General features: G+C 45.3%; 2 protein-coding genes across 2 annotated transcripts in view; one reads left to right on the top strand and one right to left on the bottom strand.

The window, feature by feature from the left end:
* Fam162a (family with sequence similarity 162 member A) overlaps positions 1-20,067 on the top strand; it is a 28,388-nt gene extending 8,321 nt beyond the window's left edge. The window contains exons 2-5 of the mRNA XM_036203760.1: positions 8,801-8,923; positions 11,826-11,934; positions 17,156-17,264; positions 19,809-20,067. Coding sequence (XP_036059653.1) covers positions 8,801-8,923; positions 11,826-11,934; positions 17,156-17,264; positions 19,809-19,901 — 434 coding nt within the window. The 3' untranslated portion in view covers positions 19,902-20,067. The remainder of the gene's footprint in view (positions 1-8,800; positions 8,924-11,825; positions 11,935-17,155; positions 17,265-19,808) is intronic.
* Positions 20,068-22,425: 2,358 nt separating this feature from the next.
* Wdr5b (WD repeat domain 5B) lies at positions 22,426-24,562 on the bottom strand. Its single transcript, XM_036203759.1, has one exon. It carries the CDS (start codon positions 24,163-24,165, stop codon positions 23,179-23,181), a length of 987 nt encoding a protein of 328 aa, XP_036059652.1. The 5' UTR covers positions 24,166-24,562; the 3' UTR covers positions 22,426-23,178.
* Positions 24,563-24,892: the final 330 nt, after the last annotated feature.

Raw genomic sequence — 24,892 nt, 5'->3', positions numbered from 1 at the left:
CCTCTGCTCAAGGTGCTCTGCATGTTTGGCAAAGCTTTTTGAGGGGGGAAGAGGTGGTGGCAGATGAAAAGATTCTCCGCTGCAGGGGAGCACAGGGCGCCTAATCCGCAGAGCCAGAGTGAGTTGGTCTGGTATGGTCACTTTGTTTGGAAAGCCTCTAGAAAAGCACGGTGTCCTTGACAGAGCCTAGCAAGTGCCACATCCAGAAGCGGCGCAGACCAGTGTTGGAAGTCAGGAAGAATCCATCCCTTGCCAGAGTAGCTGCAGATGTGAGTCTCCAAGCCACTGGGGCGGATCTTGAGAGAGCTCAGTGCACATTAGGGAACATGTTTCGTTTGTTGTTTTGCCTCTGTGGAAATTAAATCAGTGGCGCTCTGTTCTGTCGAGATTTGTGGGCCAGAATGCCAGTCTGTGAAAAATGTTGTAACTTACTCATTCTTTTTCTTTTTTTTTTTTTAACTTACTCATTCTTTTAGGTCTACTGAGCACTTACAAACTTAACATACAATTTCACTAAATTAAAACAAAACAGTATGGATTAACTGATGTGTAGGACTTGGCTGTCCCTGGGATACTGTGTATCTCCTTCCTTATGAGATTTTTAAATTGGCTCTGAGTCACACACAAAAAGTCCTTCACAGAGTTACCCTTTCCTGTCACAGTTATAATAGCATCAGCAGTACCCTAGTTTTAAAGAGATTAAACAGACATTTGAGGGCTTATATGGGAACCACCTAGTTATTTCCTTATTTTTTTTTTAAAAAAAGTCTTTCCATGGGACATGGGAGAGGAACAGTGTTGCCTCACAAACAGCTTCTTCCAGCCAAGGTCATGGAAGTTCCTGGTCTGGAACATGAGGAAAAAGGGAATGAGGTGGTTGAGCAAACAGTCTCAGGGCTGTGCAGTGAGCTTCGATCATCCATTGTGAGATACTCAGATAATAGCTGGGTGCTGTGGACGAGAGGTATGAAAGTCCACCTGTCTCATCCATCATCCATCTGTCTGTTCCTTGCCCTCCCTCCAAGGGCCATGAAAAGATAGAACTGTAGGACTGTGCACACATCATGCCATCAAACTCTGGCTGTTAGGGCTGTGCTCTGCACATACACTCCAGTGGGATTCCAGTGTCTGAAGTAATGAATTGAGCACTCGCAATAAAGAGCCTAGTAGTGTTAGCTTTGTGGAGGGATTTTGAACCCAGCCAGAGTTGTTTTCTCGACCTGTGGGTCATGACCCCTCCCACAAGGGGTCAGGTATCAGATATTATATGTATTGCGATTCTTAACAGTAGCAAAATTACAGTTATGAAGTAGCATTGGAAATAATTGTATGGTTGGGGATTAACACATGAGGAACTGTGTTAAAGGGTCTCAGCATTAGGAAGGTTGAGAACCACTGGCTTAGACTACCAAAACATGTTCCACCATATGTAATTTTCTCCTTGCCACAAAGGCATGCTAGTCATATCGGCACATCTTTATTCTACCCTGAGTTGAATGCATTTCCAGTGCCCAGCCTTTTATTTTCCTCTCCCATTCCAGATGTATATTAGCATGTAAGATAACTTCCAATTCTCTGTAATTGTTTTCATATGAAATATCAATACGTAATATCTTATGTACATATATGGTAAAGACAGTATGATGTGATGAATACTCAAGTGCCTATATTTGATTCATACACACACACACACACACACACACACACACAGGGTTTTTCCTTGTAGCTCTGGCTGTCCTGGAACCCGCTCTGTAGACTTGGCTGGCCACAAACTCAGAGCTCCACTTCCCAAGTGCTGTGATTAAAGGTGTGTCCCATGACCGCCTGAATCCTCACTTTCCACCCCTGACCCCAGCTGCCAGTTAGTAGTAATACTTGTATGGCAGTGGTTTTCAAAGTGTGAGTCCCTAACAGGCTGCATCAGCTCTATGACACATTAGAAGCATCCATCCTCGGAGCCACTCAGCTCTACTGACTGAGAAACGTTGACAGAGGTGTCCAGCAGTCTCTCTGATTCAGATATTTTCTTGGTTGGTTGGTTTTGTTTTTTTGACACAGGGTTTTTCTGTAACAGCCCTGGCTGTCTTGAAACTCTCTTTGTAGACTAGGCTGGCCTTGAACTCACAGCGATCCGCCTGGCTCTGCCTCCCAAGTGCTGGGATTAAAGGTGTGCGCCACCACTGCCTGGCCCAGCCTCTACTCTTAGAGGTAACCAGTGATTTGCCCATCAGACCTAACAGGCAGCTACAAGGCTTCATCTGGATGTCCTGCAAGGCCCTGGGGACTGCTCACTGGTCAGCCAGGGACAGAGAAGGCTTAAGTGCACCCACAGGGCTAAAGGGATGTTTTTCTTTTGTTTTGTGTGTTTATAATTTTGATCTACCAGAGAACGGAAAATTTCTGTCTTGGATATGTGGGGCAATGTGTTTTATCTCTTAGGGACCAAAAAGGAAAGTCTTAATGAAAGTTGGCTTGTCTGTGCTCTCATTTTGTTACAGAATCAAAAACCACGATCTCATCCAGTAGCTCATGACTGTTTCCAATAGTAACATTTAACAATTATTTTCACACTCATCTGTTACATCTCTAATGTGTATAAGTGATCGTATTTGTGTATGTTTTCATCAGCATTTATCCTTTGGAGAGGTGGAAGTTACTGTCATGTAGTATGAAGTGGCTGTAAGAAAAGTTGGGGAGATGTTTCTGATGTAGCTAAACATGTCTTGGAATCCCTGGCCCCGTTTTTGTCCTGGATACCTCTCTGACCTCATGTTCTACTCTGCCATCACATACTCCCTTCTGCTTCCACTGGCCTCTTGTGGCCCCTGAAGCTGCAAGTGACATTCTCAAAGAGACTTTCCAGACTGGAGTGTCACCCACTCATTTCAAACACACATACATGTCGTGTCCCGATGTCCCCCTTCATTTATATTTTTCTTCTCTGGCACTTATCTTCTGACGTGTGTGTGTGTGTGTGTGTGTGTGTGTGTGTGTGTGTGTGCTTGAATGTAGGTGATAACAGCACAAATCTCTATCTGTTTTATATATTGCCCCAAGTATAAGTGTCTTGTACATATGCATAGTATATGCTCAGTTATTATCTGCAGGGCGAATGAATGACTACCTCCACGTGCATTTCTGGGGCTGATGGCAGCTGCACTCTACAGGCTGGTATTTTTGTTCTTATTATTACAGCTGAAATTGAGTGAGTGGCCATCTGTCTTCTGTCTCTTTGGAAACAATTACTGCCCTTACCCTATTTTCCATTTAGAGAGCAGCATCTGCCTGGTGAGCTCCAGTTAACCTAGCTCCTGTCGGAACAGGGCAGCATTGTGTGGGTTGTGTCCTTATGGGTCACTTTAAACCAGTGGCTCTCTGGTTTAACCGAATATACTCAGTGCAGCTGGGACAGGCACTTAAAGGTGGTTGACAGGGTTCCTACATTTGACCACCACTAATTCTCAAAGTGCAGTCCTCCCAGCAGCTGCCCTACACCCTAGGAGTTGTTAGAAATGCACATTTCTCATGAGTATGATGGTTCATTCTGTTAGTCCAGCACTGAGGGGGATTGCTGTAAGTTCAAAGCCAGCCTGGGCTACATCATGAGACCCTGATGTATGAAAAGAGGGAGGGAGAAGAGAGAGAAGAGGAACTAGTGGTCAGTAGCTGTGTGGTGTGTTTCAAACAGGCCTGTGGCTAACTTTGGTTCTAAGGTCTGAGGATCTCAGCAGTGTGTGCTTTTGTCTGTCCAGTGGAGGACTATTGGAGAGCCTCTTCTCACTCATTCCCAGCTTGGTAACTACTGGTCAGGACTTCTGGCCCCTTGGGGTAGAGCTGAAAAGTGCTGTAGGGGTGACTTTTAAGTGATGTCGGCACATGAAGCCGACATGTTGAGCCTGCCGGCCGTATTTCACACATCCTGCTGGACGCTCCCATTTGTTTTTCCAGCTCACCTCAAACCAGCCCTGGTGCTGTGATATTGCATTACCACGTTCAAAATGAGGAAACAAGGGAGGGCATTGCAGTTCATCTCCTTTGATGTGTGTGCACCTGCAGCCCTGGTGGCACTGGTATGGTCACGGAGGCTGAGGCAGAGCTGCTGAGCAATGAGTGGGTCTCTCATGAGCTGGCCCCAGTCTCTGCACCGAGGCTCTGACTCTACTGTATCGGGTAAGGACCTCTGAAAGTCCGTTAGCATGTAAATGAAGACTGCCAAGATTTTGTTAGGCCTTGTCATCTGAAGAGCATTTATTCAAGAAGAATGTGTGAACTATGGTAAGAAGCCTGAGACGTGGCAGCTTTAACTTGGTTCATTCTGTTCTCCTGTCAGCTCCACAGCAGCCTGGAACACCAGCAGCCACAACGTCAGTCTTAGCAGGGGCTGACGAAGGCAGAAGGGGCCAGTGGCTCTGCACCCAGACCCCAGAGATTTTCTTATCATTTGACCTGTGTAGCGGTTTGCAGGAAACTTCCACGCACAAAGCTTGTCTTTCACCTGATTCTGAGCTGTGCAAACAGCTTTATCTCTGGGACGTTTATGAAAAACTGTCTGTGGTGCTTGTCGAGTGTCGTACAGAGGTGAGAGCTGGGTAAACGCAAACATTTAGAAGGAAAAGCTAAGGAAAAACAGCTAGTGTCTGTTCTGGCCTGACAAGCTCCGGTGTGCTGCTAGGATGGAGTATTTGCATCGGGAAAGCCGGAGGAAGGCCCAGAGCTCTCACACTTGCTCATTTAGGTTCTGTGTAAGCGAGAATCGAAAGCCAGGGGAATGACATGATCTGCGTGCGTGCCTGGGGGTGAAACATGCTCCATTACCTCGGGCTTGTCAGTGGGAGACTTTGTCTAATTTTCAGCTGACCACTAAGCTAAGCAGAAGTTTCTGCAGCCAAATACATGAAGACTACAAGATAATGCTAAAAATAATTGTATGCCCAAAATGACTGAAACTGAGTCAAAATAATTTATAAAAAAAAAAAATCTAACCCAAGGGGCTGGAGAGATGGCTCAGCAGTTAAGAGCACTGGCTGCTCTTCCAGAGCTCTTGAGTTCAATTCCCAGCACCCACATGGTGGCTCACAACCATCTATAATGGAATCTGATGCCCTCTCCTCTCTGATACCCTCTTCTGTCATGCAGGCATACATGCAAATTACATAAAAAAAATACATGGATAAATAAATCTTAAAAAGTAAAAAAAAACTGGGGCTGGAGAGATGGCTCAGAGGTTAAGAGCACCAACAGCCCTTCCAAAGGGTCCTGAGTTCAAGTCCCATCCACCACATGGTGGCTCACAACCATCTGTAATGAGATCTGGCGCTCTCTTCTGTATACATAGTAAATAAATAAATCTTTTAAAAAAACCAAAAACCAAACAAACAAACCAAAAAAACCTTGACCCAAACACTTAAGGACAATTAGAACTTTACAACTCTTAAAAAACGGGGTATGGGGTGGGGTTGGAGATGTAGTCCAATGTAAAGTGTTTACCTGGTATGATCTAGGACCTGGATTGAATCCCCAGTAGGGCACACAAGAAAAGAGAGAAGGGGCAGGGTAGGAAGGAAGGAAAGACAAGACCAGAGCTTTCAAGCAGGGTGTGGTGGCTTAAACCTGTCATCTCAACACTTGGAGGCTGAGGCAGAGGATTGAGAGTTTGAGGCCAGCCTGGGCTACATAGTGAGCTTCCCATCTCGAATCACTTCTTGGTTCATTTAATGAGGGCACATCATCCTGATGCCAAGCCAGACAAAGACATCAAAAGAAAACTGCAGCTGCACACCCCTTATAAATACAGATTCAGGACTCCACAGTACGAGTTGTTGGTGGTGGGGAACAGAGTGACTATGATTAAAACCACCTCTTACTCCTCATTGTCCCAGTCTTGGAGGCTCTGAGACTCCCAGGCAGGCTTTTTATTCTCTAGCAAATGCACATTTACCCATAGAGCTGTGAAGGCACTCCTGCACAAAAGGTTAAGTCTGTGGCCTTCCCTTTCTGTTTGCAGAACACCAGGGAGTACCAGGACCCAGCAGCTCCATCATCTGACCTTCCTACTTGCTCTCCTGCTCACTGGTACTTCCTAGATGTTCCCTTTCTCCCTTGCCCCTGGCCCTGGGCTCTTCTGCAGTCTCCTGGCTCTCAGAAGGCCTGTATTGGACCTACTCTCTCATGTCATGAACTCACACTTGGTGACTCCCCTTTTCTCCCACTTCCATCAAAACTTTCAGAATGTCTGTGCTTTTAATTCTGCTTAATAATTAACTGGTTAAATTATTCTTAAGTTATTCTTTAAAGAAGGTATCCATTTATTAGCTCTGCTGGCTAGGTTTATGTCACCTTGTTACAAGCTAGAGTCATCTAAAAGAAAGGAACCTCAACTGAGGAAATCCTTCCTTAAAGTTTGGCTGTAGAGCATTTCTTAGTGATTGATGGGGTAGGGCCATACCTGGGCTGATGGTCCTGGCTTCTATAAGAAAGCAGGATGGCTAGGTAGTGGTGGCACATGCCTTTAATTCCAGCACTCAGGAGACAGAGGCAGAGGCAGGTGGATTTCTGAGTTTGAGGTCAGCCTGGTCTACAGAGTGAGTCCAGAATGGCCAGGGCTACACAGAGAAACCCTGTTCTAGAACAGAGTGGGGGGGAGGGAGGAAGAAGGAAGAGAGGGAGGAGGAAGGGAGGGGGAGAAAGAGAGAGAGAGAGAGAGAGAGAGAGAGAGAGAGAGAGAGAGAGAAAGAGCAAGAGCGAGTGAGCCAGTAAGTAGCACCCCTCCATGGCCTCTGCATCAGCTACTCCCTGCAGGTTCCTGCCCTGTTTGAGTTCCTGTCCTGACTTCCTTCAGTGATGGGCTGTAAGTGGAAGTGTATGTAAGCCAAGTAAACCCTTTCTTCCTCAGCTTGCCTTAGGTCCTGGTGTTTCATCACAGCAACAGAAACTAACTATTGACACTAGCTTCGCTCGCCAAAAGGCTTAGGAATGGGGACAAACCATGAAGGTCCCATGGGGTCTCTAAGAACATTTCCAGATCCCTTTGGAAGAATGTGTAATTTCAAGTTAGGGGTGGGAACGTTCAAAGTGGATCTGGAACATGTTGTCAGAGAGGAAGGAAGCTGTCAGCAACCACTGATCATGTGTTGAAGGACCTCAGGAGCCACCTCAAAGGTCCCTCCTAACCAAAGATGGGAACATTTGAGGACTAACAGATAGCAGAAGCATTACACATATTATGATGTGGGCATTCCTTGTACTGCTTTTAGATAGAAGGTCCCTGGGAGGTTGTAAAGACTAGCCTGTGTTTGTGTGTGTGTGTGTGTGTGTGTGTGTGTGTGTGTGTGTGTGTATTTATTCAAGCAAATATTTATCCCATGATCCTATTAAACCTGTACCTAAGGACAACCAAATGATGGGAAAAAGAATACCATCATCTTGCAATCCATAATGAAATCAGAAGTAGGAAACAGCTGGGCGGTGGTGGCACACGCCTTTAATCCCAGCACTCGGGAGGCAGAGCCAGGCGGATCTCTGTGAGTTCGAGGCCAGCCTGGGCTACCAAGTGAGTTCCAGGAAAGGTGCAAAGCTACATAGAAACCCTATCTCAAAAAACCAAAAAAAAAAAAAAAAAAAGTAGGAAACAGATTCCTTGCTGCTCACAAAGGAAAGGTGGATGAGGAACTTTGAGGGGTTACCTAGGCTTGCTATCACTAAATGACAAAATTGGCATATGGGTCTTGGGGTGGGGTAGGAAGGAAGCTTAGTATTTTGAGACAAAGTCTTAATATAACTTCCAACTCATTATGTAGCAGAGAATGACATTAAACTCTGGTCCTCAAGCCTCTGCCTCCCAATTCTGAGATCACAGACAAATGCCACCATGTCCGGAAACACCCAGGTCTCTGTTTCTGTGTTGTGCAGTAAGAAGCCCAGACAGCCGCCTTTTTTTTTTTTTTTTTTTTTGTTTTTTGAGACAGGATTTCTCTGTAGCTTTGGAGGCTGTCCTGGCACTCGCTTTGTAGACCAGGCTGGCCTCGAACTCACAGAGATCCACCTGCCTCTGCCTCCCGACTGTTGGGATTACAGGCGTGCGCCACCACCGCCCGGCCAGACAGCCTTCTTAAACGACAACTCTAGCTTGACTCTTAATGAGCCTTGACTGCCTGTCTTTAAGAGATAGAGGAGTAATACGGCCATACTGTAATCATGACTAGACACACCTGTGAAAAGTGTTTGTGTAGAATTCACCGATAAAATAGTATGCTGTAAACTTCACTTCTTTCTTTTTTGTTTGTTTGGTATTTATTTATTTATTTGTTATTTATTTATTTATATTTTGAAACAGCACCAAGTATACACCTTAGACACAGTCATTTCTCCTATAGCTTGTATGCTTTCCATATATTGTGTTTTCTAAATGAACTAACTTCTGTTTTCAGGGAGAGCTGAATTTTTGTTTGGTTTTTTTCTTTAGATAGAGTAGCCCAGCTGGCCTTGACTTTGAAATCCTCCTGCCTCAAGCTTTCAAGGACTGTGTCACCAGACCCAACTTTTAGGAGCTGATTTGTACTCGGTGTATGTAACTGAAAGCTTGCAGACTTGCCCTTCCCTCTTGGGGTGGAGAGACAGTGTCTGCTATATAGCTGGCCTGACACTGTGTAGCCAGGCTGACCTCATCTGATGATCCTCCCAGCTCTCCCTCCTGAGTGCTGGGATTACAGGCCCACAGCACCACACTCAGCTACTTGTAAGTATTTCTTACCTTGAGAAAGTATGAGATATTCTCTCTCAAATACGCATCTCTCTCTTCTAGGACATTGCTTTAGGTTATATGAAAGAAATGCCTCCTCCACCCTAAGGTCTGCCAGAAACACTGACTTGAAGAGGATCAGCGGGTTTTGTACCAAGCCCCAGCAAAGTCCCAAAGCCCCAACTGGTAAGTTTGTATTGCTTTATCTGTTTGTGGAATAGGTAGCCCCCATCCCCGGCCCTTAGAATTATCTGGAACCTGAAGAGGTAGGCCAGTGTTCCTCCATCATGCTCAATCTTCCTTACTATGCATGTGTCGGGTGTGTTCACAATGCCCAATAGCGAGCGTGTGTGTGTGTGTGTGTGTGTGTGTGTGTGTGTGTGTGTGTGTGTGTGTGCGCGCGCACCACAGGTTAAATCAGGTGTCCTTCTCATCCATTCTCCACTTTATTTTTTGAGACAAGGTCTCTCACTGAATCTGAAGCTCCCTGATCTGGCAAGACTGGCTGGCCAGCAAGTATCCCTGCCTCCCCAGTGTGGAGATTGTAGGTGTGCTCGTCATTCCTGGCTTTTTTTGTTTTTTAAAGTGGGTCCTGGGGATTAAACTCTTTTCCTCGTGCTTGACTGAGTCATTTCCCCAGCCACATCAAGAGGTCATGTTTGGGATCAAGTATGAGGCTCAATTCTGGGCTCCGACTTCAGCCGTAGCTGCTCTGCATACCTAAGGCCAGGCTGCCCTGTGGGAAGGAGGGCAGTGCACAGCTGTACCTACCAGCTGCACTTGTCTGCAAGCTTCTTCTGGGGGTGCACTTGGGCTCCGCCTTAGTGAGTAGAAAAACCACCCCTAAAGGACTTAAAAAATGTTTATTCCCTTCAACCTGGTGTTTCAGGATTTAGCATCTATCCTAAGCAATAATCACTATATATGGAAAAGACTGGGAGTGTAAAGATGTTATGTATGTGTATATATGTAATATATTTACATCTAAATGTCAAACTCAGAATGGTTGCATACAGCTGTTGGCAGTTTCTTGTAAACACTGTGTAGTACTGTGGAATGTTACATATGTATGAAAATATATATATATATATATATATATATATATATATATATATATCTCAGGTTTTATACTGTATATAAGTACAAGCCTATACATGCATATAAAGTGTATTGTCATGCTCACCCAAATAAAGCTGAGGAAACATACCCAAATTAAAGCATCCTGGCTACTCTATTAGGAGTGGTTTTAATTTTTTGCTTTTTTATATTCGTTCTTTATGAACTGCCCTTTCTTTTTTCTTTTCTTTATTTTTTGGGGGTGGGCTGGGTGTTTTGTGTATCTCAGGCTCTGACTCACTGTGTAGCTGAGTCTCAAAGTGAATCGCTGCCTCTGCATCTGCCCCCAAGTGCTGAGGTCATAGGTGTGTACCCACACCTGGCTTCTAAATCCGCTTCTCAAGTGGTTTAATTCATTTGTGTGGGGGGGCGGGTATACAGACAAGCATGCCAACCACCAGAAAGATGGAAGGCAAACCCATTTCTGTACTTGTACACCTCTCACTCCTGTGGTGCCTTTTCCCCCTGACGGCTTTCCTGTTCCTATTGTTGTTGGTTTCTGAGGTAAAAGCAAAGAGGTGGCGGTGGGCATGAGGTAAGGTATAGCTCTCAGTGGAAGAAAAGTGGCTGAGAGACCAGTGGGCTGTGGGTAGAAGTTGGCTTGCAGTTACTGAATGCCCCATCTCACCCAGGACCTTGTGAGTCCCTGGTCTCTCTGCTCCTCGCCCTCGGTGAGTTCTCTCTCAAGAGCGTCTCTCTCCCTTGCAGTCTTTGGGACTTGCCCTGTTTTGCCTCGTTAGCATGCTCTGGTCCTCTTCTCCATGCTCCTGTCCCCTTGCATGGGCTCTTGGCACTCTGTCTTCCTTAGCACCCTCAGTGGCTCACCCTCCACACAAGTGCTTATCTTTACTCCTTACTTATTAATGGAACCTCCTCAAGGGGACATTCATTCATTGAGACTTAAATCTAAAATGGTGTCTGTGCCCCTTTCCTCCCAGCTGGTTAACAGTACTGCTGGTCCTAAGTCCTCTGGGTTTGAGGCTCTTCGGGAGCCCTTCTTTGTCATAGATTACTCAGTCTCCAAATCCTTGTTGTCCTTTGAGTGACCTTGATGCTGCTGACTCTGGTCCAGAGCCTATCCCATCACCTTTATATTAGCACTCCTGCTTGGACTTTTGGCCCAATCTAGACTCTTCCTCCTTCCCCTCAGTGTGAAGACTGAGATGAGCCTTCCTTGCTTCAAAGTGCATCTCCCTGGGCCAGCTCTGGTGGCATGGGTCTTTACTCCCTGCCCTTGGGAGACAGAGGCAAGCAGATCTCTGAGTTCCAGGCCAGCCAGGCTTGTACATTAACAAGAACAAAAAGTGTGTTCCAAATCCAGTGAACCCCTCAGCTTGCTCTTCAATGGAATCTAACCATATGGTCTTTTTCTTATCCTCCTGGAGACAGGCACACCCTTGTCCTTTCTCAGCACATCCTCTTCCCCTATCTTTTCATGTGGCATTCTTTCCACTGTACAGGGCTAGGACTTACGTTTTACCTTCTTCGTGCTCATGGTGTTATGGAATGGCACTGGAAAACAAGGCATTCTGTGCAACCCTGCTCATATAACATGAAGCCCGGATCAGCCTGAAGTCTCTTGGTGTTTCTGTTAAATGAATAAGTGAAGGACACAAACAGCATTGTGTGTGTGTGTGTGTGTGTGTGTGTGTGTGTGTGTGTGTGTGTGTGTTGCTGGATTTGAACATTAAAATCTCAAGCAAGGGGCTGGAGAGATGACTCAGAGGTTAAGAGCACTGACTGCTCTTCCAGAGGTCCAGAGTTCAATTCCCAGCAACCACATGGTGGCTCACAACCATCTATAATGAGATTTGGTGCCAGAACACTGTTATACATAAGAATGAGTGAGTGAGTGAGTGAGTGAGTGAGTGAGTGAGTGAGTGAGTGAGTGAGTGAGTGGATGAGTGAGTGAGTGAGTGAGTGAGTGAGTGAGTGAAATCTCAAGCAAGCTTCTTACTGCTTTTCCCTACAGAATCCTACAGACACAGAGTGCCACTGCACAAACCCACGGACTTCGAGAGGAAGATACTGCTGTGGTCAGGGCGCTTCAAGAAGGAGGAGGACATCCCGGAGACAGTCTCGTGAGTGTTGGCAGGGCTGTACGCAGCCTGAGTTTCTCACTGATCTTCGGAGGGAAAGCAGAGTGCGTTTGAGTTCTGTTTAAAACCTTTTGACCAGATTTAGAAACACTCTTCATTCTCTCCATGTTTTCATCTTTGGCAAGTACCCAGAACTGTCCATGTTGGGAAACTGTTTGGTGTGTTACCTAGTGACTGGAGGACCTGTCAGCTTCTGAAGCCAGCTGACGTTTAATCAGATCTCCTAGCTCCAGAAGTGTGGGAAACAATAATGTTTTTAAACTTGTCATAGTAATAACTACACTCTACAAAACCTGCTCAAGAATCAGTAGGGGGTGTAATAGTAGTTTGATGTGGCAGCTTTAGTTTGGATCTTAAACATCCTCCAAACGCCCACACATGGTGGCACTCACAGGAAGTGGTAGAAACTTTAAGAGGTGAGGCCTGAGGCCTCAGCCAGGCGGTGGCGGGACACACCTTTAGTCCCAGCACTTGGGAAGCAAAGGCAGGCGATCTCTGAGTCCGAGGCCAGCCTGATCTACAGAGTGAGTACCAGGACAGCCAGAGCCACACAGAGAAACCCTGTCTTGAAACTGCCCCACCTCCCGTCCCTAAAAAGAGGCGAGAGCTTAGGAGCTCTTTGGAGATCCTGATTGTCCTCATTTTCACCTCTTTTGCTCCTGTCCTCACACATACTTCAGTGGGATGTTCTGCCTCCATAAACCTCTCACTCTTCATGCGCTGCTCACCTCAGATATCCCGGGTAACCAGGCAGGGCTTTCTTCCTCCCCTGCCTCCTTGGGATCTAGACTTTCTCAGACTTTCTAATGATATGTGCAGGCTCTCTACACCAGGGTTTTGCAACCTTAGCTAGCACTGTTGACACTTGGGGCTGGACTATTTGGGATTTTGTGAACTGCCATGTGTACTGAAGGATTTAACAACATCCCTGGCCTCTGCCCTCTAGATTGCCAGCAGTACTCTCTCCAGGAGTATCCCCAGGCATCGTCACATGTCCCCTGGGGCAAAGCTATCTCAGGTGGAAGCAGTGTTCAGTCTCACACTAAGGACCCTGACTGGCCAGTGTGTTGTCGAGAAGTGAAACTCTCTCCCCTGTGGGCATCCTCCTCCTCAGAGTAAGGGATGTCACAAAAGTTCCCTGTCAACAAGAAACTATCTCTGGGCCTTCTGGCCCAGATCTCAAGTCGCAAATGAAAAGGACCTGGGTTCAAACAACTCATCTTTTCCGGGTAGACAGGATACATCTGCTTCCTACTCTCAGAGCCCTGCTGCGCTTGCTAACTGAATCAGAGAGCACATTGTCACCCCAGAACATCTCAGTAGGAAACCTCAGTCCTTAACCCAAGTGACAGTGCCCTCTTCTGAGAAATGGGAGTGCTCCAGAATAGCAGGGACACCCAGATTTGGCTTTTGCCCTGGTTTCTTGATAATATCCCAGCAAAACCAAGATGATCTATATGTGGGGCAGGGGGCGGGGGAGTAGAAGGTGATCAGTGCTGTTCAGAGTTTGCTGTGGCACACCTTGTCTCCCTTGTCATTGGTTCCTAGATCCTCTCAGACCCAAAATACTACCTGGTGAGTCACTCTGGAAAGTTCTTCCCTGGGTTTGGTCAACCAACTGATTGTCCTGTGCTGGTAGTTCTGAGGAGGTCCTGCTTTTCTTGCCTTGTATTAGTATCATAATCTGAGGTGTTCACACATACATAGGATGTAACATGAATCTTAAAAGGTCTTATTAATGAAATCAAACCCGAGGCCAGTTGTTGGGGTGATTGCTGGAAGATCAGAGAAGCAGAACAAGCCACAGCTATCTCACCTTGCTAGTTCCTCAGCTGGTCTTGTTTCTTCAGACTGTAAGCTTCTGAGTCCTCCTCCACATGAATCTCAGCTGAACTGTGTTGCTCCAAAGCCTGAACGCTTAACCAACCAGATGCTTAACTAACTACATGCTTTTTCCTCTTTAGTTTCTGGTCCTCCCGCCTTATATATCTTTTTCTTTCTGCCCCCACTCCCTGGGATTAAAGGCGTGGGTCACCGTGCTTAGCAGTTTCTAAAGTGGCCTTAAACTCAGAGATCTGGCTAGCTCTGCCTCCCAAGTGCTGGGATTAAAGGTGTATACCACCACCACCTAACTTCTGCTATAGCTTGCTCTGACCCATTTTCTAGCCACCATTTCTGGCTCTGTTCTAGTGGCTGTCTGTTCTCTGACCCCAGATATGTTTATTTCAGGGAACACACAATATTTCAGGGAACACAATACCCACCACAATAGGATGTGTTTTGATTTAGTTCAGCCACCTATGCCCTTCCTCCAATCTCTACATTTCCCTCCCAACTTCAACTGTCATGCCATGTTGAAATGTATTATCCTTTATAATGGTCTCCGAAGTGTAAGCTATATCACTATGGGAGGAGGATCATAAGACTTCAGTTGGAGACACCGAGTCACATAAAATCTTGTAGTATTAGTTAACTTTTCTATTACTGTGATAAAACACCATGACCAAGGCCACTTAGAGAATAAAGAGGGGTTGGGGATTTAGCTCAGTGGAAGAGTGCTTGCCTAGCAAGTGCAGGGCCCTGGGTTCAATCCTCAGCTCCACATTAAAAAAAGAGAGAGAGAGAATAAAGAGTTTGCTCTGGCCTTGCGGTTCTAGAGGGTTGGGGTTCATAATGGTAGGGACAGCAGGCAGCAGACATGAGACAGGAACACACATCTCAAACTGCAAGCAGGAGAGTGAACTGGGAAAGGCCTGTGGCTTTTGAGACCTCAGAGCCTGCCCACAGTTTCATGCTTCCTCCCACAAGGCCATGCCTCCTAATCCTACCCAGATAGTACTATTGGGAGGTGGGCCGATCCAAGGCTTTCTTAGAGACTCTGATGAAAGGACAGAAGGAATGCTTGTTCCGTGTCCTTGCTCAAGGGCAGACATGGCAAGGTCTAGTATGGGCCTGGAGCCAGGGCCTCAAAGGACTTAGAGTTTCAGTGTCTGGGAATCTGGCTTTTCCCCTGAAGAAACTGGAATTATCAGTCCCCAGGCCACTGTATACTTGATCTATGATACATTTGAGATATCTTATGCTCCTTTTGTGTAATATTGCTTGATTAGCTTCCTGCTGACTTCATCCCAGACTCTGTCCCATAACCCCCCCCCCACAACCCCGCCACTGCAAACTGTCTATGATATGCTATACTTCTTAATAAACTTGCCTTGGCATAAGCCATTTGCAAGACCTCCTGGTCCCTACTTTCCTGTTTTCTTTATTTTCTCATCCCCATCCTGCCCCTTAGGAACCTATCATTGAAGATCAGCCTGCTGGTCCAGGTCAACCAGGTATTCAAATGCCCTAGACTATGGGAAGACTTTCTCATTCCAGCTACCACACGAGTTAAAAATGGTTTGCTTTTTTGTTGTTTTTTATTTATTTATTTTGGGTTTGGTTTTTGTTTGTTTGTTTTTGTGGCTAGTGGGCTCTCCGATGATTTTAGTCAAGTGATTAAACACTTCACCATCTTTAGAGGTTGTTCCTGGCTCCTGCCGTCCTGCGGACCCGGCTTTAGTGCCCGGAGAGCTCCATGTACAATCTGCCTCCCAAGCTTCAGCTCTTACATCACGCTATATGTGTGTTCAGGTCCTTCTCCTGCCTGGACCTCCTCCGTGGCAGCCTTTGAAAGCCATTGCTGTTGCTGATGTTCAGTGTTACATGTGCTAAATATCAGGGGGAGGAAGGAGAAAGTATTCCAATCCCATTATGTAGAGAAAGTCACTTCCTGCGCACACCTGCTGGGGAGACCCTACTTGGACTCCATGTGTCCCGTCTTGCTCTTCTGGGTACCACAGTAGAACCACAACCCACTCACTGCCTTCCTATAGAACCACAAAGATAGATCGCCTTCTCGCTCACTTAATTTTAATTGCATTTATTCATTTAGTGTCTTGGGGTGGTACTCATGACACGGTATCTGTGTAGAAGTCAAATAACTTACAGAAGTGTCTTTTACCATATAGGCCCTAGGAATTGAACTCAGGTCATTAGTCTTGGCTGCAAGCACCTTTACCTCCTGAGCCATCTTGTATACACAGCCTTCTCTTTAGACTCTTGCACATTATATCTATTTGCTTTTAGCTGAGAAATTGTCTATCAAGGCATGTAGGTCATCAGTCAGTGGCTAGATTAGAAAAGCTGTATTCTAGGTCCTTGCCAAAAAAGCACAGGCTCCAGGCCACTGTCACTCAGTTTTAGCACAACCTTCATGACAAGATTAACATTAAGAACCATTGTTGAAGGGATTATTTCACTGGCTCAGGCAGTCTCAGATCTGTTCCTGGTTCAAGACAGAGCAAAAAGCTAGATTAGGGGCTGGAGAAAAATACAAATTTACGTGCATTGTCTGAAATAAAGCCGAAGGTTTGCTTTGCTTTTGTTTGTTTTGAGATAAGGCCTTTCTCTATAGCTCTGGCTGTCCTGTAATTTGCTATGTGGAACAGGTTGGCCTCGAACTCACAAAGATCCTCCTGCCTCTGCTTAGGTTAAGGGCCTATGCCACTATTTTCAGCAAACATAGTTTTGTTATGAAATGCACTTTTTGATGAGTTTAATAAAAATGGAAAGACTTTGAATTAATAACGTAGTTTCTACTCCCACCCGCAATAAAAAGTCAGAGTAATCAGGGCTGCAGAGATGGCTCAGTAGTTAAGGGGACTGGCTGCTTTTTCAGGGAATGGAGGTCCAATTCCCAGAACCCACATGTGATGTACAACCTTCTGTATCCTCGGAGATCCAAATCCAGCACCCTCTTCTGGCCTCAGATGCAGCCACAAGATGCACAGGCAAACTACTCATGCACATAAAGTTTGAAAATTGCAGAGAAAACTGGATTACACAAAGAATATTAACTCTTCCATGTCTGTTTTCTCTCTGAACTATATTTTTGTTATAAGTTGAGCTAATAGCAGGACTTTTTGAGAGGAGAAGAATGAGTTCCAGGCCAGCCTGGGCTTTCAAGTAAGAAAGACCCTGTCTCCAAAAGCAAAGACTTGTGAACTGGCCCACCCTCCCCAGGGTGCTATGAGGCCCCTAGGTCCCAGCTGCTTGTGTTTACAGATACCACTGTACTTGGAAGTTGTGATGCCTAGAACATTTGGTCCTGCCGCAGGTTCAGAGCGAAAAGGGTTAATTGTATTTTTCATTCTACTCTTAGGTTTGAGATGCTTGATGCTGCAAAGAACAAGATCCGGGTGAAGGTCAGCTATTTAATGATTGCTCTGACAGTGGCAGGATGCATCTACATGGTCATTGAGGGCAAGAAGGTAAGAGCTGGCCCTTCTCTGCCTCTGCATGCTCTCCCCACAGACAAGGAGAGCGTGATTGCCTCTGCCACCTGGTCTGAGAAGGGGAAGATCTAAGAGGAAGCCACTTCCTATCAATTTGCTAACTGATGCTTACTGCATGCCAAGCTCTTCTGAGTGGTGATGACCTCATTTGCCCCTCACAACAGCTTTGCTAGGTAGATGCTACCATGAGATGAGGAGACCATAGCTTAGGAAGCTGGGCTGGTGAGGGGCTCAGTAGGCACTTGTGCACAGGCCTAATGACATGAGTTTAATCCCTGCATCCCACAAGATGGAAGGAGAGAATCAGCTCCTGGGAATTGTCCTGGAACTTCCACACGTACTGCATAGCACATGTGTGCCTGCACACACACAATAACTAAAACAAGGATTTGTTATTTTGTTTTGTTTTGTTTTTTGAGACAGGATTTCTCTGTGTAACAGTCCTGACTGTCTTGGAACTCACTTTGTAGACCAGGCTGGCCTCAAACTCAGAGATCCACCTGCCTCTGCCTTGAAAGTTTTGGGATTAAAGGTGTGCACCACCACCATCTGGCAAAACAATAATTTTTTAAAGTGAGTTTTGGCAGCTTGTCCTAAGCTGTCCCTCTCCCTAGTGACAGAAGTAATTTGAACCCAGACATAATTGAGGTAGGAGTTAACTTGCTCCCCAATACTGAATGTCATGCACCAGCAACTGTTAAACTCACTAGATGTGAGAGCCTGAGAGAGAGGCTTTCTCATCACATGCTTTGTAATGAGGGAACACATGCACTGTGCATTTTCCAAAACTCACCTAGTAAGTGGATAGATTAAAAACTTAGATTTAAAAAAAATCAAAAGAAAAACAAAACTTTAGATCTGATTTTTCATGTTACCAAATGACCTATTAAACTATCTTGTTATTAAGATATAGTTACTTTGGGGTCTGGGGAGATGGCTCAGTGGTTAGGACCACTTGCTGCTCCTACAGGGACCCGGGTTCAGTTCCCAGCATCCGCATGGCAGCTCACAACCATCTGTAACCCCAGTTCCAGGGGATCGTCTGACACCCTCTTCTGGCTTTCACATGTACCAGAAACACATGTGGTTACATGTACCTGCATGCAGACAAATAATGATACCCATAAAATAAAAGTAAGTAAAATCTAAAGTGTGTGTATACATGCACTTCTAAATTCAAGAGCACACCTTAAGTATCATGTCTAAATCTGTGTCATAGCTGTCACATACAGATATCATTTAACTGTTACAAATTAAAAAGATTCTTAAGCTGGGCGGTAATGGCGCACACCTTTGATCACAGCACTCAGGAGGTAGAGGCAGGCGGATCTCTGAGTTCGAGGCCAGCCTGGTTCCAGGACAGCCAGGAAAAAGCAAGTTCCAGGACAGCCAGGGCTACACACAGAAACCCTGTCTAGAAAAAAAAAAAAAAAAAAAAAACCACAACAAAAAGATTCTTCTATGGACGTGCTTGTCAACTGATCTCCTTATCCTGACGGCTGCAGAGTGAAAAGGGAGTGAACTGTTGACTCGTGCCTTGCAGTCACATAAGAATACTAGCCGTTTCAGTCCAGAGCACAAAGGGGCAAGTGTGCTGACCTGAGTGAAGTTCTCTTGGAAATGAGCCTGTTTCTGCTCCACTTTTCCTGTCCTCGTCGTTTGATTTCTCATTCATAATTCTCAGATTAAAACCCTCAGAAGCCTGGGGAGAGACATGTGGATTTCTAGACTTCTGAGAAATACTTAATGTTAAAAATCTCCAGAAGCAAATAATTTCCCTAGGATGGTATGTGCTAGAATGGAAACCATTAGAAGAGAGGAGTTAGCTACCACCATGCTTTGTCCTTGCCATTGACATTCTTTTCCCTTTCTTTTCCTCCTCCCACCAAATTCTTCAAATGTGAAATAACATGGGTGTCAGAAAATCCCAGCCTCTGTGGCTGCAAGATTCACATACTTGTCAGAAAAACTGGCCTGATTATATAAGCTTCATAGAAATTTTAACAGTTCACACTGAAGGAAGCAAGAAAAATGGAGGGGTGCTTCCCCCTACTGCCATTTGCTTTGAAAGGGTGGAGTTTGGAGATGGATCATTCTGGAAGTCATCAGGGGCAGTGTTTTGGTAAAGCCTGGGATTCCCAAAGCTGAATGTTTTGTTAAAGAGAAGAAGGGTTCTAGAAAGTACACATAGAAGTTAGGGAAGGAGAAATAAAAATCGAGATGGAGATGGAATGGTGTTTTACATTATAAAGAAGAGTGAAGGATGCCAGGAAAAAGACAGGATCTGGACAAAGAGGTCATAAAGGCAGAGAAAGGAGAGCCATGTACTTCTCTCCTGGGATGGGTTGGACTCTCAAGTCAGAGAGAATAGAAGGTGTGTGCAGGACACTGCTATGCCCAGCGTCCAGGCAGCTGACGGGTTCTGGCGTATGCTGCCAAGTTAGCCTGCTGTTTTCAGCACGGGGCAGGACATCCTCCCCAGCCTGCCATTGTCAGCTCTTCAATTCTGTTTCCTTTTAGGCCGCGAAAAGACATGAGTCCTTAACAAGCTTGAACCTAGAAAGGAAAGCCCGTCTGAGAGAGGAGGCAGCCATGAAGGCCAAAACAGAGTAGGAGTATTGGTGCTGGATTTGGAAAACCTGGGAGAAAGGTTGTAATAACAAGCCTGCATTGGAAGGAACGTGACACAAGACACACTTTGCAGACATACGCTTTGCACAGATTTATTCACTTCCCTGTTTCTGCTGTAGAGGAACAAATAAATTTTCTTACAGAACGACTTGTGTTTTGTTGCTTTGATCCCAGTGAAACATAGCCTCCCCGCTTTCCAGAGAAAGTGAAAAAGAGGCACCTAATTCCAAATTTAATATTAGCTCTCTTTGGAGTATCAGGTACCCTACCTAACTTCTACTCACATATAACGGTTGATGTATCTGAGACCCAAAGAGTGTGGGTCTTCTCTGTTCTTTATACCACATCTGAGGGACAATTAGACTAGCTGGGAAGCCAGCCTTGCAAATGCCAGGGTGCCTTTGGGAAGACTGGCGCCCCAGAGACTCGAAAGCAGCCAGACCACACACTCTGTATTGTGAAAGCAGCCAGACCACACACTCTGTATTGTCTAGCATGCCAGTAGGCAGAGGCATTTACACGAGCCTTTGAGAATGCCCTGGCACAGTCATGGGAGTAGTCTGGTCAAGAGTTATGAGGTGTTTCGCATTCATCATGGAGTTGCTGGGAGCCAGCTGCCACCTCCTAGTTCATGGCTTGGCTCCCAGCTAGCCCCTTTCCTACTCCCGGGGAATTAAATTTTGCACTTATGAAAGTACCATCCCCACTCTTGTTGGTTAGTGTTTCATTACTTTTCCTTTTTTTTTTTTTTTTTTTTTAAGATTTATTTATGTATTATGTATACAGAAGAGGGCGCCAGATCTCATTACAGATGGTTGTGAGCCACCATGTGGTTGCTGGGAATTGAACTCAGGACCTCTGGAAGAGCAGTTGGTGCTCTTAACCTCTGAGCCATCTCTCCAGCCCTCATTAGCCTTCTTATGCTACCACAGTGTCTAGTATTCAGGTGGTTTCTGCTATAAACATTTCAATGACTCTCACATGCCTCCGTCATGCTAACAGATGACAGGTCATTATAGCCACCCAACACACTACTCAGAGTTGATGGTTGTGATTTTAAAAGTACCATGTGTGACACTGTCTGGGAACGTAATGAGATATATCAGCAATGGAATGCTGCCAAGAGCGCCATGGTCTGATAATCATGGACTTGATGCTGTCTATGCACTATACTTTTGCCTTTGCTTCATTTTAGGTATCAAATGCTTTGATTTTTGTCACTTGTGAATTTATTATCAAAAAACACTGTTTCTTGTGCATTTTTAGAAAACTGATTTTTCTTGAGTATTTTGGGACCCCCGTCCAAGCCCATGTTTTAAGGATTGGTAGATTCTAGTGCAGACCTTCCTTATGGAACCTTCCTTCATTTAGCAATGCCATGTTCATTGGAGAGCAGAGAGAAGTCTCTTAAAGCCTGTGATAAAGATACTCCACCAATTTATGCAATCATTCTTATTGCAAGTCATTCTCTAGGCAGTAACATACCGTGACTATTTCTTTATGGGTCTAAACTCTTTAATTATTTTTCAATTATTTTTATCTTGTCTCTGTGTTGGGGGATGTATATTCATGCCACAGAATGAATATTGAAATCCAAGAACAACCTGCAGGAATGTGTTCTCTCCTACTCAGGTCCCTGGGGTGGATTATGGGTCATCAGGACTAGCAGCACGTACTTTCACCCACTGAGCCATCACACCCACCCAAATTTAAATTTCTTGGTCAGAACTTTAGATATGCCCCTAACTGATCTTCCATCTTCCAGTGTAATCAGATACACCAGCATCTCGACAGTCACACCCTACGATAAATTCTAATATATTTCTCAGAACTTGGCAGGAAGATAAACTATTGCCCATGTTGCTTTCAGTTAAAGTACTGTAGTTTTGTTTGTTTTTTTTTTTTTCCTTAATCTCAGAGTTTTCATCTGCATGTTTTTCTATATAAGCCCTGTGTGGATACAGTTAATCTACAGGTCTGAGATGTTGATAGAGATGCTATAGAGATTAGCATAGCTGCCTTTCAGTTAGTATGTGGAGCTATGTCAATTATTTCTTAGTCAATATTATAGTCTGGAGAATTTATTACTAAGATTTATTGACAAAAAGTAAGGAATGAAGTTATGGCATCATTCATTGTCTGGTGAGTATCAAGTCCTCTAGAAAAAGCCAAGACTACAAAGACAAAACTTAGTGTTATTGTCTAAAAAATTACATGGCCTATGAAGCCACAAGTGCAAGTTGATAACTGTAAACTTGGAGCTTTATAAGACACTGTAAAAAGGAGGGGGAACAGCTACCTCAGCTGCTCACCGAGGTGCCAGGCAGGCAACCATAGTATTTATAAGGTGATGCCTGAGTTGAATGATGTTGGGCAGGAGTTAGGAGGTCTAATACTGAAGAGCGGTCACAATCTAACATGTAATTTGCCTGTCTCAAAATGGTACAATCCAATGAAGTACTTAAGGAGATTTTTTTTTTTTTTTCAGTTAAAAGTTTAAGATGCTGAGGAGGCAGAGGTAGGTGAATCTATGGGTTTGAGACCAGCCTGATTTACAAGGCAGCCAGGCCTACAGGATACAGAGCAAGACCCTTTCTCAAAAACAATTTAAGATTCTGGGCCTGTGTGATGGCTCGGTTAACAAAAGATCCTGTTGAGAAAGCCTGGCCTGAGTCACTACCTGGAGCCCACAGTGGAAGGAGACCCAACTCATGAGAGTCATCCTCTGAGCCCCCACAACACATGCCTAAGTGTTAAGATTTGTAGAATGAACCTGACTATGACTTATTGTCCCCAACTTGACAGATTAATTTGGCACTTTGATGTCCCATCATGTAGAATAACACCAAAAATACTCAAGTGGCATGTAAGACATTGCCAATCCTCATTTCCTCCCTAAATTCATGCTGCTGTCCTTAATGACTTCCCAAACCAGAAACTACAAGTCCCTCTTCCCCAGAGTCATCCTGCTCTGTCAACCTTGTAAATATTCCAAATACCCACCCCCGCCTGGGAAAGCTGTGGAAAGAAAATGAGATGCTGTCCAGGGATGGACACATGAGATTGCCAACAGGTCTCAAGATTTAAGAATCAGAAGCCGCAAGTCCTAGACTTGCTTTTATAGTGGTCTCATTTCACAAATGAAAATGTCTCAAACTCATACAATCAAAGACAATTTGAAACTACAAAACCACGCTTCAGAGAAATCATCCTTTCTATTTTGTTTCTAATTCAGCTTGACTATCGATTGCCAGAGACTTCAGCAGTCACTCGTCCACAGTTTAATTGTTCTGTCATTTTCTAATGCTGCTGATGCAATGATGTTTTCTGTAGGGTGACAAGCCGCAGAGATCACAACATCTGTGTGACCTTGCAACTTCTGTATAATCTCTTTAGTCTGAAGGTTCCAGATGTAAACCATGTTGTCCTCTGAGCCGGACACAATCCACTTCCCACCAGTAACAGAGAAACTGGCAAATATGCAGTATTTCTCATTCTTATGGCCAGTGTACATCTTCAGGCATCTGCCTCTGCTGTAATCCCATAATTTCAGAGTATTGTCCAAAGTTGCAGTGAGAACATATTTACCATTTGGAGAAAATTTTACAAAGGACACAGGAGGGTTACCCTCATCAGCAAGTGTTTTTAAACACTGGCCTGAGGCAGCATCCCAGATCCTACAAAGACCATCATAGCTCCCCGATACTATCAAGGACCCGTTGCAATTAAAATGTACGGCTGAAATAGGGTCCGAATGGGCAGACAAAGTCTTGAGGCACTTTCCTGTTTCCACCTCCCATATTTTCACACTCTCATCAAAAGATCCCGAAACGATGAGGTTGGATGGTGGGTTGAAATTACAGCAGAAAACGAAATCACTGTGTCCCTTCAATGTTTTCAAACATTTTCCAGATCTTACATCCCATAACTTTAGAGTCTTGTCATCTGAGGCAGAAACGAGACGACTAGAATCTGAAGACCAGGCAACATCTGATATTTCCAGATTATGACCATGGAGTGTTTTCTTACATTTCCCATCATATGCTCCCCAAATTATAATGAGTGCATCAGCAGCAGAACTTGCTAGCCATTCTCCATTAGGACTAAATTTAACTGATGATACGGCCGCCGAGTGTCCTGCAAGAGTAAGTCTGACAGTATAGTTGGGTTTCTGAGGCTCTTCCTCGAGCTGGGTAGCAGAGAGGGCCAACTGTGCTCCCTCTGCTGGGAGATGCCTGGTCGCCATAGCTTGGGCTCTACAGTTTGCGCAGGCGTCCGGCCTAGAACCTTGCAGAAATTGAAACCTGCCTTTCGAAGGCGCACGGTTTTGACTGTAGTAACATGGGCTCGTCTTTAGGGTCGGCACAGAATCAGCAGCGAGGTTTGGACCAATCTCCTCTCGCTTTCTTCCGTAGCATCCGAGATCACAGGGGTTCTGACATCGGTACTCTTGCTGGGTGAGGTTAAAGGATTAGGCCGACCTGCGGAGGTTAGGGGGCTGCAAAGAAAGTCCTCTTCCACGCCCTCCCCAGATGCAAAATACCTGAGAACCGTGAGCAACTGAGGAAGCCACACTAAACAGGACTTGAGAGGCTCAAGAGCTGGGGACCCGCCACAGCGAAGGTCCACATCCACCAATAGGACCTGCTGGGCGGCGCCTGCGCTGAAGGAGGCCAGCGTTTGCTTCCGGTCCTCCAGGACCCTGCAAGCTGACGCTCAGCTGGGCTTTTCCCTGTGATAGGCTAGAGTGCAGGAAGGCCAGTGCACTTAGGCGGTCTCTGCCCCCGCCCTCCTCCGATGCTGAATGTGGCGGCTACAAGGTTTGCTTACTGTGGGTAGGGTACTGGAGCAGATCGAATGCACAGATCATAAAACGAGTAGATTAAAATTCTTTTATAGACATTTAGGAAACATTAAGATCCACATCACCACCTCCGCCAGTAGGTGGTAGCGCACGCCTTTAATCCCAGTAC

This window comes from Onychomys torridus, chromosome 12 (genome assembly GCF_903995425.1).
Source record: "Onychomys torridus chromosome 12, mOncTor1.1, whole genome shotgun sequence".
Taxonomy (NCBI): domain Eukaryota; kingdom Metazoa; phylum Chordata; class Mammalia; order Rodentia; family Cricetidae; genus Onychomys; species Onychomys torridus.
This window is presented reverse-complemented; position numbering and strand designations above follow the sequence as displayed.